This window comes from Eretmochelys imbricata, chromosome 8, assembly GCF_965152235.1.
Source record: "Eretmochelys imbricata isolate rEreImb1 chromosome 8, rEreImb1.hap1, whole genome shotgun sequence".
Lineage (NCBI taxonomy): Eukaryota > Metazoa > Chordata > Testudines > Cheloniidae > Eretmochelys > Eretmochelys imbricata.
Genome location: NC_135579.1, coordinates 16,870,073 through 16,884,987, shown reverse-complemented (window position 1 = coordinate 16,884,987; position 14,915 = coordinate 16,870,073). Strand labels below are relative to the sequence as shown.

The 14,915-nt window shown below is 43.5% G+C and overlaps 1 protein-coding gene across 3 annotated transcripts in view; it reads left to right on the top strand.

Moving 5' to 3' along the window:
• The first annotated feature begins 1,889 nt into the window (after nt 1-1,889).
• NR3C1 (nuclear receptor subfamily 3 group C member 1) overlaps nt 1,890-14,915 on the top strand; it is a 160,430-nt gene continuing 147,404 nt past the window's right edge. The window contains exons 1-3 of one of the 3 annotated variants that reach the window (XM_077825412.1): nt 3,602-3,621; nt 4,904-5,760; nt 5,923-6,074. In XM_077825412.1, the coding sequence (XP_077681538.1) occupies nt 4,918-5,760; nt 5,923-6,074 (995 nt within the window). In that variant the 5' untranslated portion in view covers nt 3,602-3,621; nt 4,904-4,917. Of the gene's footprint in view, nt 2,421-3,601; nt 3,622-4,903; nt 6,075-14,915 lie in introns of those variants that run through there. The other 2 variants (XM_077825411.1, XM_077825410.1) reach the window with 2 other exon arrangements.

Here is a 14,915-nt window from a genome sequence, read left to right as displayed (position 1 = left end):
GAATTAATGCAACTCCCACCTGAACCATATAAATTCCCAGGGATTTCAATGCAGAAATGTGGCCAGCCTACAGAAGTCAGTGTTAAAGTGAGAGGACAGTGTCCTGCTTCATTTCAGCCCTGCCCCCCACAACTGTTCTGAGCCCCAACTCAAAGGGACATCCGTAGGATCCCAGAGAAGGGAGAGAATGATTCTGTAAAGGGTGGGGCCATTTCTAGTAGGAAGGGAGCAATCCTGCTTGATGAGAATGGTTAAACTGTCATTGCTTATGAGGGGTCAGGTCCTCCATTTCTCCCCCAGGCTCCTTTCTCTCCACCCTCTTTACCACTCTCTTCCCTCCCCTAATCTTACCCTTCATGCATCATTTTTTTATCTTTCTCCTCCATGTTTTACGCCCCATACATCCCCCCTCCAAGATTTGGACTCTCATTCTCTTCAGCTCAAGTTTTACTACCCCAGAATTGTCCCCATATTTACCCCATTGCACCGCCTATTCTGGGCTTTCCTCTTCAGTGCTGCCCCTTGCTACCAGGAGCATGCAGGAGCGGTAATGCTGCTATTTTGAAGAAATGCTCTTTAGTGCTACTGAAGATAGAAACGTATTAGGGCTGAAACAGCTTTAGTCTACCATCTATCACTGATTTCCCTGTCCCCGCAAGATCTGTTTATACGCTGCCAGGGACAGGTTTGACTGGTAGCTCCAATAGGAAGAAGTGGGAGCTGTCCAGAAGACAAACAAAAAATTAACTTGAACAGAAAATTTGTTTAAGCTGAGAGGTCTGATGATGGTGCAGCATCCAGGAGCAGATGTCAGCGAGACAGTAGGTGGCAGAGAGAGAGAGAGTGATTTGGTTGCCTTTAGCATTGAGATTATAGTTGAAACCATAGGAATGGATGAGTTTGCCCAGGGAAAGACTGGAGGAAGAAGAGGATGGGACTGAAGACAGAAATCTGAGGGACAGTGGCAGGGAGGGGAAGAGAAGGGTTGGAACCACCGGTGGAACAGCAGGTGAGATAGGATCAGAGGACAGAGCAGCCACAACCAGGGATGCGTGTGTGAGAGAATATGTGAAAGAGCAAGGAGTGATCAACCTTACCAAAAGGAGCTGATTAATGAGGAACATAGAGCAGAGGATCTAATGTTCAGATACCTAGAGCGCTGCAAATCCGCGGGTCATTTTTGCGGATTGGATGCGGATCCAAATTCTGTATCCGCGCACCGCTCTATAGCTACCCCGGTGACAGGCATGCTGGAAACACAGTAACTGACAGAGAGATAAAACCTTCCCCAGTGTAACAGGGAGAGAAAGAAGTGATCACCAGGCAGCCTTCTCCGGTGCAAAAAAAAAAAAAAAAAAAAAAAAGGGTGTGTGTGTGTATATATAAGGCGCTTGCAACCTTCTTCCCCACCCCACGCAAAAAGACGGAGTCTCTGCCACCTCCCCTAGGAGCGGGGGTCTCCAGCCACCTCTCGGGCGGGCGGGTGTCGCCACGCCGCAGACCCAGGAGCAGCAGCCCCGGGTTTCCTCCTTAGCTCAGGAAACGATCAAGTGGAAAGGGGAAGAAACGGGGCCGCCGGTGGCTTCCCCCCCGTGACCAACCAGGGGCTGCCCAACCCAGCCCGAGCCCTGCGCCAGGCCAGCTCCGCCTCGCCTCAGCCCCCCCATCAGCAGCCTTGTCCGCCCCCCAGCCAGGCCAGCCCCCGCCCAGCCAGCGCTGAGGACTCGGAGGCCCCGTCCCAACAGCGGGAGGGGGCAGGGACGGAAGGGGAGCGAGGAGAAGGAAGCCGCGGGAAGGAACTTGGGGAAAAGCAGCTCGCAGGGGGAGTTTGTAGCGGCGGGGCGGGGGTAGGAGCCGGGAAGGGGAGCGAGGGAGGGTGGCTGGGGCGCAGTTGGCAGCCGGCTCAGCCAACAGGTTGCACCGTTCCCCCGTGTCCTTCCCCGGCTCTGCCCCGCGGGGACGAGCGAGCGCTGACTGCCCCTCTCCGCCGAGCGAGCGCAGCGCTGCCTCCCTGCCCGAGTGCGCTCCCGCCGCCGCACGTCTGGGAGGAGGCGGCCGCCGCCGTCCTCCATTTTGTGGCGGGGCCGAGCGCGGCTAGAGTCGCGGGCCGCCTGGGGCAAGGAGGGACGGTCCGTCCGGGCGTGAGGCGCAGACGGGAGCGGGCGGAGGCTGCGGAGCGCCGCCAGCGCCGGCTGAGGAAGGCGGGAGGAGTGTCTGGGCAGACTCGGGCGCGGGGCTGCTCGGGCCGGGTGGGATTTCGGGCTCTCCCCTTGCAGGGGCGGCTGTTCCTCCGCCGCTGCCGCTCGCCCCTCACCGCTCTTCCTTCCGCGCGCCGACTTGTTTATTCCTCCCCGATCGCCGCCGCGGCGGGAGCCATGGACGTGGGTGGCTAGAGGAGCCAGCGGGCCCTCCCGGACAAGGTAAGGGGAGTTTGACCGGGGGGAGGGGGGCTCCGAGCCCCGAAGGGGAGCCGCGGGGGGAGGAGTGCCTCCCGTTTTGGTGACCCCCTCAAACTTTTTGGGAACTGTGGGGAGTCGCGTCCTCGGGCAGAGGGGGGGGGGTAGCTCCGCCAAGCGCGGCCCCCTCCCCCGAGCCTGTCAGAGCGTGGGGCGGGGCTGGGACTGGGAACCGCGTCCCTTTCCTTTGGGCCGCTTTACTGTAAATCGTTATCGTTCAGTCTGGAGGTGGGACAAGTGGGGTGACTCGGCCGTGCCAAGCCCGTGCCCGATCCAGCCCCTTTAAGAGGCCGACTTAAGTGCTTCTTGAACACAGCAGATGGTTTTGTATTTGTGCGAGTTATTTCCTCCCGGAGGATTGGGGGCGGGCGGGCTGGGGGGGGGTGAATCCCCTCCGCTCTGTTTGGTTTTATTGATATATTTGTATTGCTCGGTGTTCTTGTGATCGATGAAGAATTCCCTTCCAACCAACAAACGTGGCTGATGGCTTGATCTTTTTCTGGGGTTGGGCGGCAAAGAAAGGGAAGAGCCGAGAGGGGCTGGAAAGCGCCCGAGTTGGCGACTTTTGTAGCAGGCGCTGGTGGTGTTTGGCAGAAGTGGGCGTGCCAGGAGAAAGCCCAACAGGTCTCCTCCACACCTTTCTCCTCTGAAAACTGCTCTTCGCAAAGGGGGATTTATTTCAGTTCAACGAGTATAAATATTAGCGGATTCCCCCTCCCCCCCATCTCTCTTCCTCCCAGTTAAATCGAATCGTGCTGCTAGGTTTTTTTGGCATGCTGGTTATTTTGGCCGTGTATTGCGTTATGACATTGGGTTTTTGCAAACCTGTGAAATGCAGTAACTCCAGTTCTCTACTGCTCCCCCCAGCCCACCTCTTCTGCTCCCCCCCCCACACCTCCCACCACCAGCAGAACCTGCTTTTTCCCCGATTTATTTTGTGGCGTTTACTTTAAATGGCTGAATAATATTTCAGTGTTGTTTTCAACTTTAAAAGAGAGGATGTTACTGAAGGACTCGTTTCAATTTTGCACTCGCTGATTTGGTTTCGAGTTCGGCGGCAGCTGTCAGGAAAGCGGCGTGGAAATACAATAGGCAGCATTTGTGTGTATGTGTGTGTGTGTACGTACGTATGTACGTACATGTTCTCACCTAAACACTCTGCAAGGTGAGGGGAAGCTAGAAGATTCTTCTGTGCACTGTTAATCGTATTTTAATGCTTTATGTTAACTTTATTTGGGGCATAAGAAAGCTCATGCTTTTAAACTTCTGGGGCAGGAGGGTTCATCCATACAATTACATTTTAATCCGTGTTGCCTTAACTTGACATTTGAAAATATTTTTGCACATAAGAGCACCTATTGACTGTTGATTGCAGTCTGAACTTTTTGTGTACAGAAAGCATGAACTTCTTCATACAGACATAGCAGGGTGTCTTATTTTCCTGATCAGCATGGGCCCCAAAGTGAAGAGGGTTTAAAATTAAGATGGATGTAAATTTATTATGGACACTTTTAAGAGACCATACTACGCTAATTATTTCAACACCTTAAGTGAACGGCAATGAAACTGATCATAAGCACAAATTTTAAGGAAGGAAGTATGCATGGTTGAAATTTACATAGTAGTGTTGGATGTAATCAAAATAAGACTTTATTTTTCCTTTAGATGTTTATTGGAAGATCAGGAAATGAGGGTTGTATTTTTTTTTTTAAAAGCTTCCATTTTGTGTTCAGATTTCAGGGTGTATAAGTTACATTTGAGAACTCTTTGGGAGCAGTGATCATCTGATCAGAAGTTAGCAAACTTTCCATCTTTTATATATATACATACATAATTTCTGATGGAAAGGTTACAGTAGTAGATCAGAGAGCGGTAGTAATACAATTGGGTTGTGTGTCTAGTCAGGCAGTGGGGAATTTGTGAGGAAGCAGGTGGAGAATTCTAACAGTGATTTACCCATGCCAGCAGATGCATCTGAACTCTCCAGAAAAAGGGGAGATTGATTTGGAAAGGGAGGTTGTAATAATATATTGTCTTCTAAAAAAGAAAAGTGCATTGCAAGCCTAATTAAGGTTTTAAAAAAACACACATAAGCAATTGTAACTTAGTTAATTAAAGACATTATTAATCTGATATTCCTTTTATTGGACAGATTAATAGCTGAGATAGGTGGAATTGTGAAAAATTAATCTTGAGGAAGGGCGGGGGGAAAAGTCAGTTTGCCTGCTATTACTACAGAACTAGAGTTCAGAAAAGCTTTTAAATATAGTCAATGTTATAGTTACCAGCAGTCAAATTTGTTCAGTGACAGCAAGAAATGTTAGGCTTGTGTAAAATCAATCTGCTGTGGCTAAACTAGGTTCACCATGCTGCTAATCTGCGTTTCTTGTGTTGTGAAAACATTTACTACTGTGCTAACTGCACAAATATCTTTCTTCTTTTAATAGCCAGTGTTAAAATAATGGACCCCAAAGAATCACTAAGCCCCTCGGATGGGGAGGAAGCAGGGAAAAATGTGCACTTCAGTGACAAAGGAAGGACTGTGATGGACTTTCGTCCAACCTTCAGGGGTGGAGCTACTGTCAGGGCTCCTGCATCTACATCTCCCCTGCCTGCGTCTTCTCAGTCGGATTCTAAACAGCAGTCTGTTTTGGGTGACTTCTCAAAAGGACTAGTAAGCAATGCGCCTCAGCCGGATCTTTCAAAGGCAGTGTTGCTCTCAATGGGACTCTATATGGGGGAGACAGAGTCAAAAGTGATGGGAAACGAACTTGGATTTCCACAGCAGGGCCAAATTGGCATCTCTTCTGGGGAGACAGATTTCAGGCTCTTGGAAGAAAGCATTGCAAGCTTGAACAAGTCCTCAAGCCTGGCAGAGGGCTCAAAGGGGACAGTATCTGTTGCGGTGCCCCTTGAGCAGGACTTCCCAATTATGGCTAACAGCAGTCTCCCTTTAGGCCAGGCTGGCACTAATGGTGGCAACTTGAAATTGTTTTCTGAAGACCAAAGCACCTTTGATATTCTGCAGGATTTAGAATTGCCACCAGTGTCGCCAGGTAAGGAACCAAATGGGAGCCCATGGAGACTGGACCCATTGCTAGATGAAGGGGATTTGTTGTCTCCTATGACTGCGGATGAGGCATTTCTCCTTGAAGGAAATGCAAGTGAAGATTGCAAGCCTCCCATTTTACCAGACACTAAGCCTAAAATTAATGAGCATGGAGATCTTTCACCCAGCCCCAAAATGCAGATGCCTCAAGTGAAGACAGAAAAGGAAGACTTCATTGAACTCTGCACCCCCGGGGTAATAAAACAAGAGAAAATGGGCCCAGTTTATTGTCAAGCTAATTTTTCTGGGTCTAACCTAATGGGTAATAAAATGTCTGCCATTTCTGTCCATGGCGTCAGTACTTCTGGAGGACAGTTATATCATTATGACTTGAATACCGCATCTCTCTCTCAACAGCAGGATCAGAAACCAGTTTTTAATGTCATTCCATCTCTTCCTGCTGGTTCAGAAAATTGGAATAGGTGCCAGGGATCTGGGGATGACAATATGACCCCCTTGGGAGCCCTGAACTTTTCTGGCAGGCCTGTTTTTTCTAATGGCTATTTGAGGTAAGAGTAGTTTTATTTCTAATTTTATTAAAATATTAGAAATATAGCTATTCAGCATTGTAATTTAAATGAGCTGACTTTTCTTTAAAGTTGGTCATCTTTTCTCTGTCATTTGTAACCTTCGGTTTTCATAGCAGACTTCATTTCACGTACACAGTATAGAAGAAAAGTAATTTTATTTGTTCATCTATGGGTGTAAGAAAATTACTGGTATTCTGTTTATAAAGCACACTATAACAGATTACATAAGGGGAAAATATGAAGACTCAATAGAGATCTACTACACAAAATGATTCAGACCAATTTGTAAGCATATGGAAAAGTCATTTTACTTTCAGGAATTAGGGGTTTAATAATTATATCCTCTTTTTCTTTCTTTTCAATGTTACTCTGAATGTTCGTCACAAAAATAATTTGCTTGCTGGGAAAGTTTGTAGAGTTAGATTTTAAGTTGAACTAGGTTTATCTTGGTGTTGTATTTATTGTACAGTACACAGGACAACAAAATTCCAAGTTTGAAAGCCATAGCAGTAGTTTGTTTAATAGCAACATATAAAAGATAAGGTAGAGGTGGGCAAACTACGGCCTGCGGGCCACGTCCGGCCCGCGAGACCGTTCTGCCCGGACTTTGAGCTCCCGGCCGGGGAGGCTAGCCTCCGGCCCCTCCCCCACTGTGGCCCCTCCCTGTAGCCACGCCGCCTTGCAGTCAGCGCTGTGGGCGACGGGACTGCGCGCTCCTGCAGGGCAGCGCGACAGAGTGTCTGGCTCTGGCCGTGTGGTACGGCTGCCAGACATGCTGCTCTGGTAAGGGGGCCGGAGGGTCCCAGGGGGCAGTCAGGGGACAGGGAGCAGGGGGCGGTTGATAGGTGTGGGAGTCCTGGGGGGCCTGTCGGGGGCAGTTGGATGGGGTGGAGATTCTGGGGGGGGCAGTCGGGACGGGGGAACAGGGAGGGTTGGAAAGGCATGGGAGTCCCAGGGGGTCTGTCAGGGGGCAGTGGTGTGGATAGGGGTCGGGGCAGTCAGGGGACAGGGAGCAGGGGGCGTTGGATAGGGGGTGGAATCCGGGGCGGGGGGTGGTTGTTGGGATGGGGGTCCGGGAGGGGGCGGTCAGGGGACAAGGAGCAGGGGGGTTGGATGGGTCGGGAGTTCTGAGGGGGGCAGTCAGGAGGTGTGGAGTGGGAGGGGTCAGATAGGGCATGGGGCCAGGCTGTTTGGGGAGGCACAGCCTTCCCTACCCGGCCCGCCATACAGTTTTGCAACCCCAATGTGGCCCTCGGGCCAAAAAGTTTGCCCACCCCTGAGGTAAAGGTATTTGCAGTAAGATTCAGCTGCATCTGGCAATCCAGGTTTGCAAAATTTAACTGTGGAACTGAATCAGATGAACATTTTGATTCACAAATAAAAATAACCATTTTGTTAAAATTGATACTAACACTCCAAAAGTTATTTTGGGATGGCCATTTAAAAAAATTATATGTATTCTTGAATTAAGGTATGTAAGGGCTGGGAAATAACACATTCCACTCCTGGATGAGAAACATACGGTACTGCCAATTTTTTTCCCAAATTTTTTCAGTGAGCAGCCATCCGTTTCCTCCTTACCCATTCACACCACAGGTGCTTGACCTAACCTTTGTAGGAACACCTATTTTTAAGTGGTATGGCTTCAGTAGTTCTTTATTTCTTATATAGTATGTATTCGTAGGAACATTTGTTGAGATATCTGTCTCAATGAATTGTCAGCTTTCACTGAATTTTTGTGTAGTCTGTTTTAGAAATCTACAACTATTGGCTTTATGCATAAACACTTTTTATGAAAGCGGCAAAGAGTCCTGTGGCACCTTATAGACTAACAGACGTACTGGAGCATGAGCTTTCGTGGGTGAATACTGACGAAGTGGGTATTCACCCACGAAAGCTTCTGCTCCAATATGTCTCCAATACGTCTGTTAGTCTATAAGGTGCCACAGAACTCTTAGCCTGGATCAGTGAAAGTGGCAAACACGGCTACCCCTCTGATACTTTTTATGAAGAAAACCATATTTCTGATTTTTTTTTTTGAATTTTTTATTTTAATACTGTGTTAGTTTTCTGCTAGTTACAAGTTAGTGGCTGGAGATCTTACTGGTGTACAAATACAGCTTTCAAAGCTACACCTTTTCCATTCACATTGAAATGAGACATATTATAAATTGCTTATCGTAGTTTTTTTGATTTTTCAAGTATGCGTAGTTGATGCTTCAGGAAGTGACCCTTTTACCAACTTTTGTTCCTGGGATTCCTTGGCAGTATTGGAATTTTTAAAATCATAAATGTCTTTTTCTTTGTTAGAGTTTTACAGCAATTTGTAGTGTAGGGAACCTGGGAAATTTCAGAGAATTATAGAAATTTCAGAGAACTAGAATTATACCAGAATGGAAATACTGCACTTTGAATATTTAGAGTCCTTGTATTATTCCTTTTGATAAGTTAATTAAAAGTATTTGGTGGTGGTAGCCCTTGAGACTTGTAATTTCCTTGCACGTTAAAAATAATCATATGTTGCATTTTATGATGAGCATTATAAAACCAATATGTAATCGAATAAGAAAAACAAAGCTTTCAAATTTGAGATTTTAACTTCAGTAGACAAGTGTAGAAAAATCCCACTGTAGAGATCCACATGGAAATAATAATCTATAAATTAATGCTGTGTAAATTGTCAGACCACCCTTATAAGGTTTTTTTCTGCATCATTAGTGGATTTTTTTTTTTTCACTTTTATATTACAGGATGAAGTTAAGGATGACTACAGTTTGGTTGTTAGGAATAGTTCACATTTAAATATGTTAATGAGAAATGCATTAGTTGGATGTATTTATTTCACCGATTTTATGTATTATATTTTTGTCACTAGGTTAGTTGCTTTAGTGTTCTTTTCTAGTAATTTGTGTGTAGAATGTATCTAGTCCAAATTAACTAGAAAGAGCAGCATTTCATATTTGTTGCTGCTGCTATTATGAGGCAGACTTGAGCAATGTGTTTAAAATTTTCCATTGGGAAATACTGTATTTCACTAATCAAACTCCATACAAGGGTCCAGTGGAGCCCCTTGAAGGATGGGACCCATAACAGAAGACAGGGTGGATTGAGCTAAAGCAAAGTGATCTTAAATCACTGATTTTAATTGGGTTTTGCATTTGTACTGTCTAGTTATTTGCCTGAAGAGAGATTGATTCTCATTCGTTGGAACCATTAAAACATGTTGTTTGCAACTAAATGTAGCCTTCACAATAAATTTGGTGCTTCTTTTTGCCAAGGTCGATTTGATTTAAATCACTAGTCAGGAAAATTGGATTTAATCATGGATTTCTACATAAAAGTGCATTCTTGTTGGATGTTACCAACCTGAAGAGCCTGCATGTTCAGACATGTTCCTTTCATCATCTTCAACGCAGCTTCCTCCTGAGAAGGAACACTTCTCATGATGTTGTTTCATTCGGGCAACGAGGCTTTGCATTTCTTTGTTGCACTTTTTGCATTTTGCATGCATGCCTGTTTTACCAACAGGTAGAAGAACTTCATTAAAATATTCCCAAACTGGGTCTCTTTTACGGCCTGCTGCCATTATAGGCTTTTCCTTCTAGTGAGAGAATGGTATGGCAGACCTCAAATCAATGAAGGCTACACTCAGAAAGACCTCAAGACTTCTGGAATATGCTGCTCAAACAGTTTCACTTTTGTTTCTACTGCCTGTCCGTCCCTTCTCACATTTATCTCCAGACTTCTTCTCCTTATCCAGATCTATTCCTCAAACAATCTTCTATTCATTGAACTTTTTGAAACTTACCTCTCTCTAAAAGTGCAAAGGGATTGACTCTGTGTGCACAAATTTGCAGAGGGACAATAGGGTTGAGGTCTGTTATTTCTCACCTTTATTTATTATTTATTTTAAAACATTTTTGCTGTTAACAAGCATGTTATATCTGGAGACACAAATCCACAGTTTGAGAAATGCAAAACTAAGCATCTCTGATGATATCTTCTAGACTGAGTCTGGAAGGGTAGATAGAAAGATTAACCCAAATAATCTATAGAGAAGCCCCTGGGAAACCTCCTCCCCAACCCCCCATAAGATTGGGTCCCTAATCCATGACCTATTGGAACTCATTTACAAAACTTTTTTTAAACATTACATGAATATATTGTCTCATACTATAGAATTAGAATTTATAATCCCTATTCCATTATTAGATATCTTTGAGCTATAATGTATCTTAATTAAAACTATCTTTAGATAGGTTTTTTTCTCAAAAAGCATTTTATCAAAAAAATCAGATTTAAAAAAAAATCATTGATTTTTATCCACCCTGCTTTTTGCTAACCAGGAGGGTGCACATCTATCACAGAAGCTAATTTGGATGGAAATTCAAATTCAGTTAAAAATGCCCTAAAGTGGCATTTTAATTTTTTTATTAAATAAAACTACCTTAAAAGTGTTCATACATACATAAGAAAAAAAGTTTAACAACATGCATTTAAAACAAACTGGTTTATTAAACAAAGTATGATCTGTAGTTCGTGACCTAAACTGATTGTTTCTGATCACCGTGTTCTTCAGGATTTTAAAACTAGTAGATTTCATCCTTTCACACCTAGTTTTTATTCATAGTTTGGAAGAGGAAAACCATTTTTCTGCTTTTTCAACTCCCAGTTGGTTTCTTAACTTTACATGAACTAGTCATTGAATCGAACTAGCTGATTAAACTGAATATTCTCTCTGGACCTGCAGAAGAGGCTACTGCTGTCGAAAGCTGATTTAGCACTTCAGCAAACTCCAGTTCAGTGGTCTGACTTTCTTTAAAATTTGGCAGCAAACCTACTCCTTAATATTTTTTGTACTTAAGGCCTACATCTATTCAAATAATTTAAATTAATATAGGTTGTCACTTTCAAATTTAATTTTAAATAGTTGTTAAATTAATCTGTATTTAATTGAATAAGAAATCAATTTTTGTTTTAAATTATCAATTGTTTTAATCCACCCTGCCAGATAAAAAGCTATAGGGTTGTAGCCAGACATTAGCCGTGACCACTGACATCTTTAGAACAAAACTGATAATCCATCATTGTTCAAATGACAAATGGTTTATTTAAAAGTGCTGACATTCTCACTTCCCACAGAACTTCATTACCTGTCATTAACTCTTTCTTTCTTCATACTTTGAGATGAGGAATTTCCCCCCAAATGAATTTAATTCAGACAGAGAAGGGAAAGGGAACTTTTGAAACCAGTAGCTGGATTTTTGTCAGTAAACCTAAAACATCCAAATGCGGTATGGGGGGAGGTGAGGATAGAATGCTTTCTTACTCTGATTTTAAATGACTACTAAAATTGTGAATCCATTCCCAGAAATATGGTCTTTATTGTGTTTTGTTTTGTTTTTCAATTGAAAATGAGACTGTTTCACTGTTTTGTTTTTTAAAATTGTCCTTTAGTCTCTAATGAGTTTTAGGCACAGTGCTGTTAAAATAATAGAAATTCTGTTTCTTAAGTATTGACATAGCTGTGTAGTCCAAGCTTTTGCTGGTTTAAAAATTGATACTTTATAGACAAGACTTGCCAAAGGTAAAAAAATATAGCGAGGCTGGTCACCTGTCACAGAAATAGTTGCCAAGAAGCTTTTACTCTCCTTATTTCTAGAGAAACTGTTTCCTTTAGGTCAAGGTTGGAATTATGACTGTACTTACTATGTTGATGGGGTGGAGGAGGAGAATAGCTAAACTTATGTTCCAAAAAAGTGCTTTGTCAGTATTTTAGTCTATGGCTTGGTCTACTTTTAAAACTTATACCAGCATCACGTTGTCAGTCATGGATGTGAAAAGACTACGCAACCCTAGTGACATAGCTGTGCGACAAAAACCATAGTGTAGCTTCAGCTATGCTGACAGAAGAGTGATTCTTTTGGCATAGTTAATGTCGTTTGACGAGGTGATGTTCCTACACTGGCAGACAAACACCTTCTGTTGATGTTTGCTACATGTAGAGGAGGGATAGCTCAGTGGTTTGAGCATTGGCCTGCTAAGCCCAGGGTTGTGAGTTCAATCCTTGAGGGGGCCATTTAGGGATCTGGGGCAAAAATTGGGGATTGGTCCTGCTTTGAGCAGGGGGTTGGACTAGGTGACCTCCTGAGATCCCTTCCAACCCTGATATTCTATGATACACTAAAAGAAAAGGAGTACTTGTGGCACCTTAAAGACTAACCAATTTATTTGAGCATAAGCTTTCGTGAGCTACAACTCACTTCATCGGATGAAGTCTCTAAGGTGCCACAAGTACTCCTTTTCTTTTTTGCGAATACAGACTAACACGGCTGTTACTCTGAAACCTATGATACACTAGAGGGTTATGCTGGCATAGGGTCTTGTGTAGACATATCCTCTTTGTTTTTAGCATAGTTAATCTGTTAAGTATTGATTAAACATACATGGGAAGGAAAGCTAAGCTTCTCTTCTGGTCAAATGGTATTTAATGATGTTGTTTAATGAAAACACTTAATGCTGACTTGGTCCCTAGGCTTGCAGTCTTGAATTGGTGTAAGGCAATTTTAAAAATATTTCAACCTCTTAGCATACTGTCTTACAGGGGGATCACTGGTAATCAGGACTTGGAAAAGTCCATTTGCCCATGTAGCGTATAAAGCTTTCGAAGGTGAATGCTGTCAGTTTTCTGCAGAATCTAAACTTTAAGAAAATTCTAGACCTTATGGTTATGAAAATAGTCTTCCAAATGTGAACTGGGTGTAACTGCTGCAGTACTGTATTCCTAAGCCTGCAGACAGTGTGCTCCTTTGCTTCTGCTGCTCCTCAAAGCTTTCCAAGCTGTATCACAGCAGCTTTTCAGCTACTGATGTTCAGAAGGCTTGCAGAAGCAGGAAAACTGACAAGAGTCATAAGAACGGCCGTACTGGGGCAGACCAAAGATCCATCTAGTCCAGTATCCTGTCTTCCGACAGTGGCCAGTGCCAGGTGCTTCAGAGGGAATGAACAGAACAGGTAATCATCAAGTCTTCCATCCCCAGTTGCCCATTCCCAGCTTCTGGCAAACAGAAGATAGGGACACCATTCCTGCCCATTCTGGCTAATATCCATTAGCGAACCTATCCTCCATAAATGTATCTAGTACTTTTTTGAACCCTGTTATAGTCTTGGACTTCACACCATCCTCTGGCAAAGAGTTCCACAGGTTAATTGTGCATTATGTGAAGAAATGTTTCCTTTTGTTTGTTTTAAACCTGCTGCCTATTAATTTCATTTGGTGACCCCTAGTTCTTGTGTTCTGAGAAGGAGTAAATAACACTTCCTTATTTACTTTCTCCACACCAGTCACGATTTTATATACTTCTGTCATCTCCCCGCTTAGTTGTCTCTTTTCCAAGCTGAAAAGTCCTAGTCTTATTAATCTCTCTTCACTTTCACGCCTCTGCTGCTCATACAAATTCTGAGCATCAAGAAAGATGAGCTGGAGCTATTAGCTGGACTGGAAGAGTCGAAATCATGCTGAAGTGGAGGAATCAGTTGAAAAGAAAGAGGAAATGGATATAGGCAATTGAGAAGATACACCTTGATGATCTCTTACAGAAAAAGGGAGGTGAAATCTGGGGGAAATGTATTAAACATGTTTGGGGGAATAGTATTTGGTTGGGTGAACAGTATTCACTAAATATATTTTTCAGTTAACTTCACTGAATAATGCATTTTGTGATGTGTGACTGGTTCAAATATATGCCATAAATACCAGTGAAACTTGTTGCACAACTACTAATAAATACTTCATATAGTTCATTCTGCCCTAGTAAAAAGTTAACTTCCAAAACCATTACATTGGCAATGTTACAATTAAATCCACTACATAACTGTGCTATTCCTCTCAGATACAGACTTGGCTCTGTGGGACAGAGTATGGTTAGTGTTTCATCCTGTGAAGTAGGCCTGGAGCTAGAAAGTTGTATATAGTTTTTCAGGCCTTGCTGGTCCCAATGTTGGTAGTGCTTCTGTCGTTATGCCCTGGATCTGCTAATATGTCCAATGCTAGAAGACATTAGGGGATAATGGTTAATGGGAAAGGTAAAAAAGGAGAAAAGAGGCCAAAGACCATAAACGAAGGAGGAAAAACTGAAAATGTATATCTCATTAGGCGCAGTTTCTCTTGTCAGTTGCAGTCAAGAGGTGTTGCCTCCAAAAACAAACAAACAAAAACAAAAATATCCATGTAGATATTGGCAAGAGGAAGGAGTAATTAGGAGAGGGCTGAATCAACTGACTTCAGGTAAGAAAAAAGAAAAGAAAAGAAATTGACCTGTTCTCATGTTGATCTCTAGCGAGTCTCCTGAAATGAATTTTCTCTGCCTCCTCCCTTATACCTATCAACTGCTGTCTGTCTTTTTGGTACCTAGGTTCTGCTATTAGCTGCCTGACTCTTCAAAGCTAGTTGTTTCGGGAAATTCAGTCACACAATATGTGAGGGGTTGTTAGAGTAATTAGTGCTAAAGAGAGAACTAAAAACATCTTTAACTGAGTACTTGGTGGCTCACTGGGTTTTCAACATTTTATTTATATAGCCTGCAGTGTATAGAAACCCGAGTACTTACAGTGATGTGCTTGATAGGAGAAAATGTGATCCACCACAGGATCTAAGCACAACTCACCATTTTCTCATAGAAGGCATAGGTGGACTCCACTGTGTCAGAGCTAATTTGGGGTGATATTGATGTCAGCAGCCTCATAGATTCTGGGATGTTTGAATGAAAAATGAAAGTAGGCTGTTGGACAGAATATATGGATTCTAAAAGTGTGGGGTGG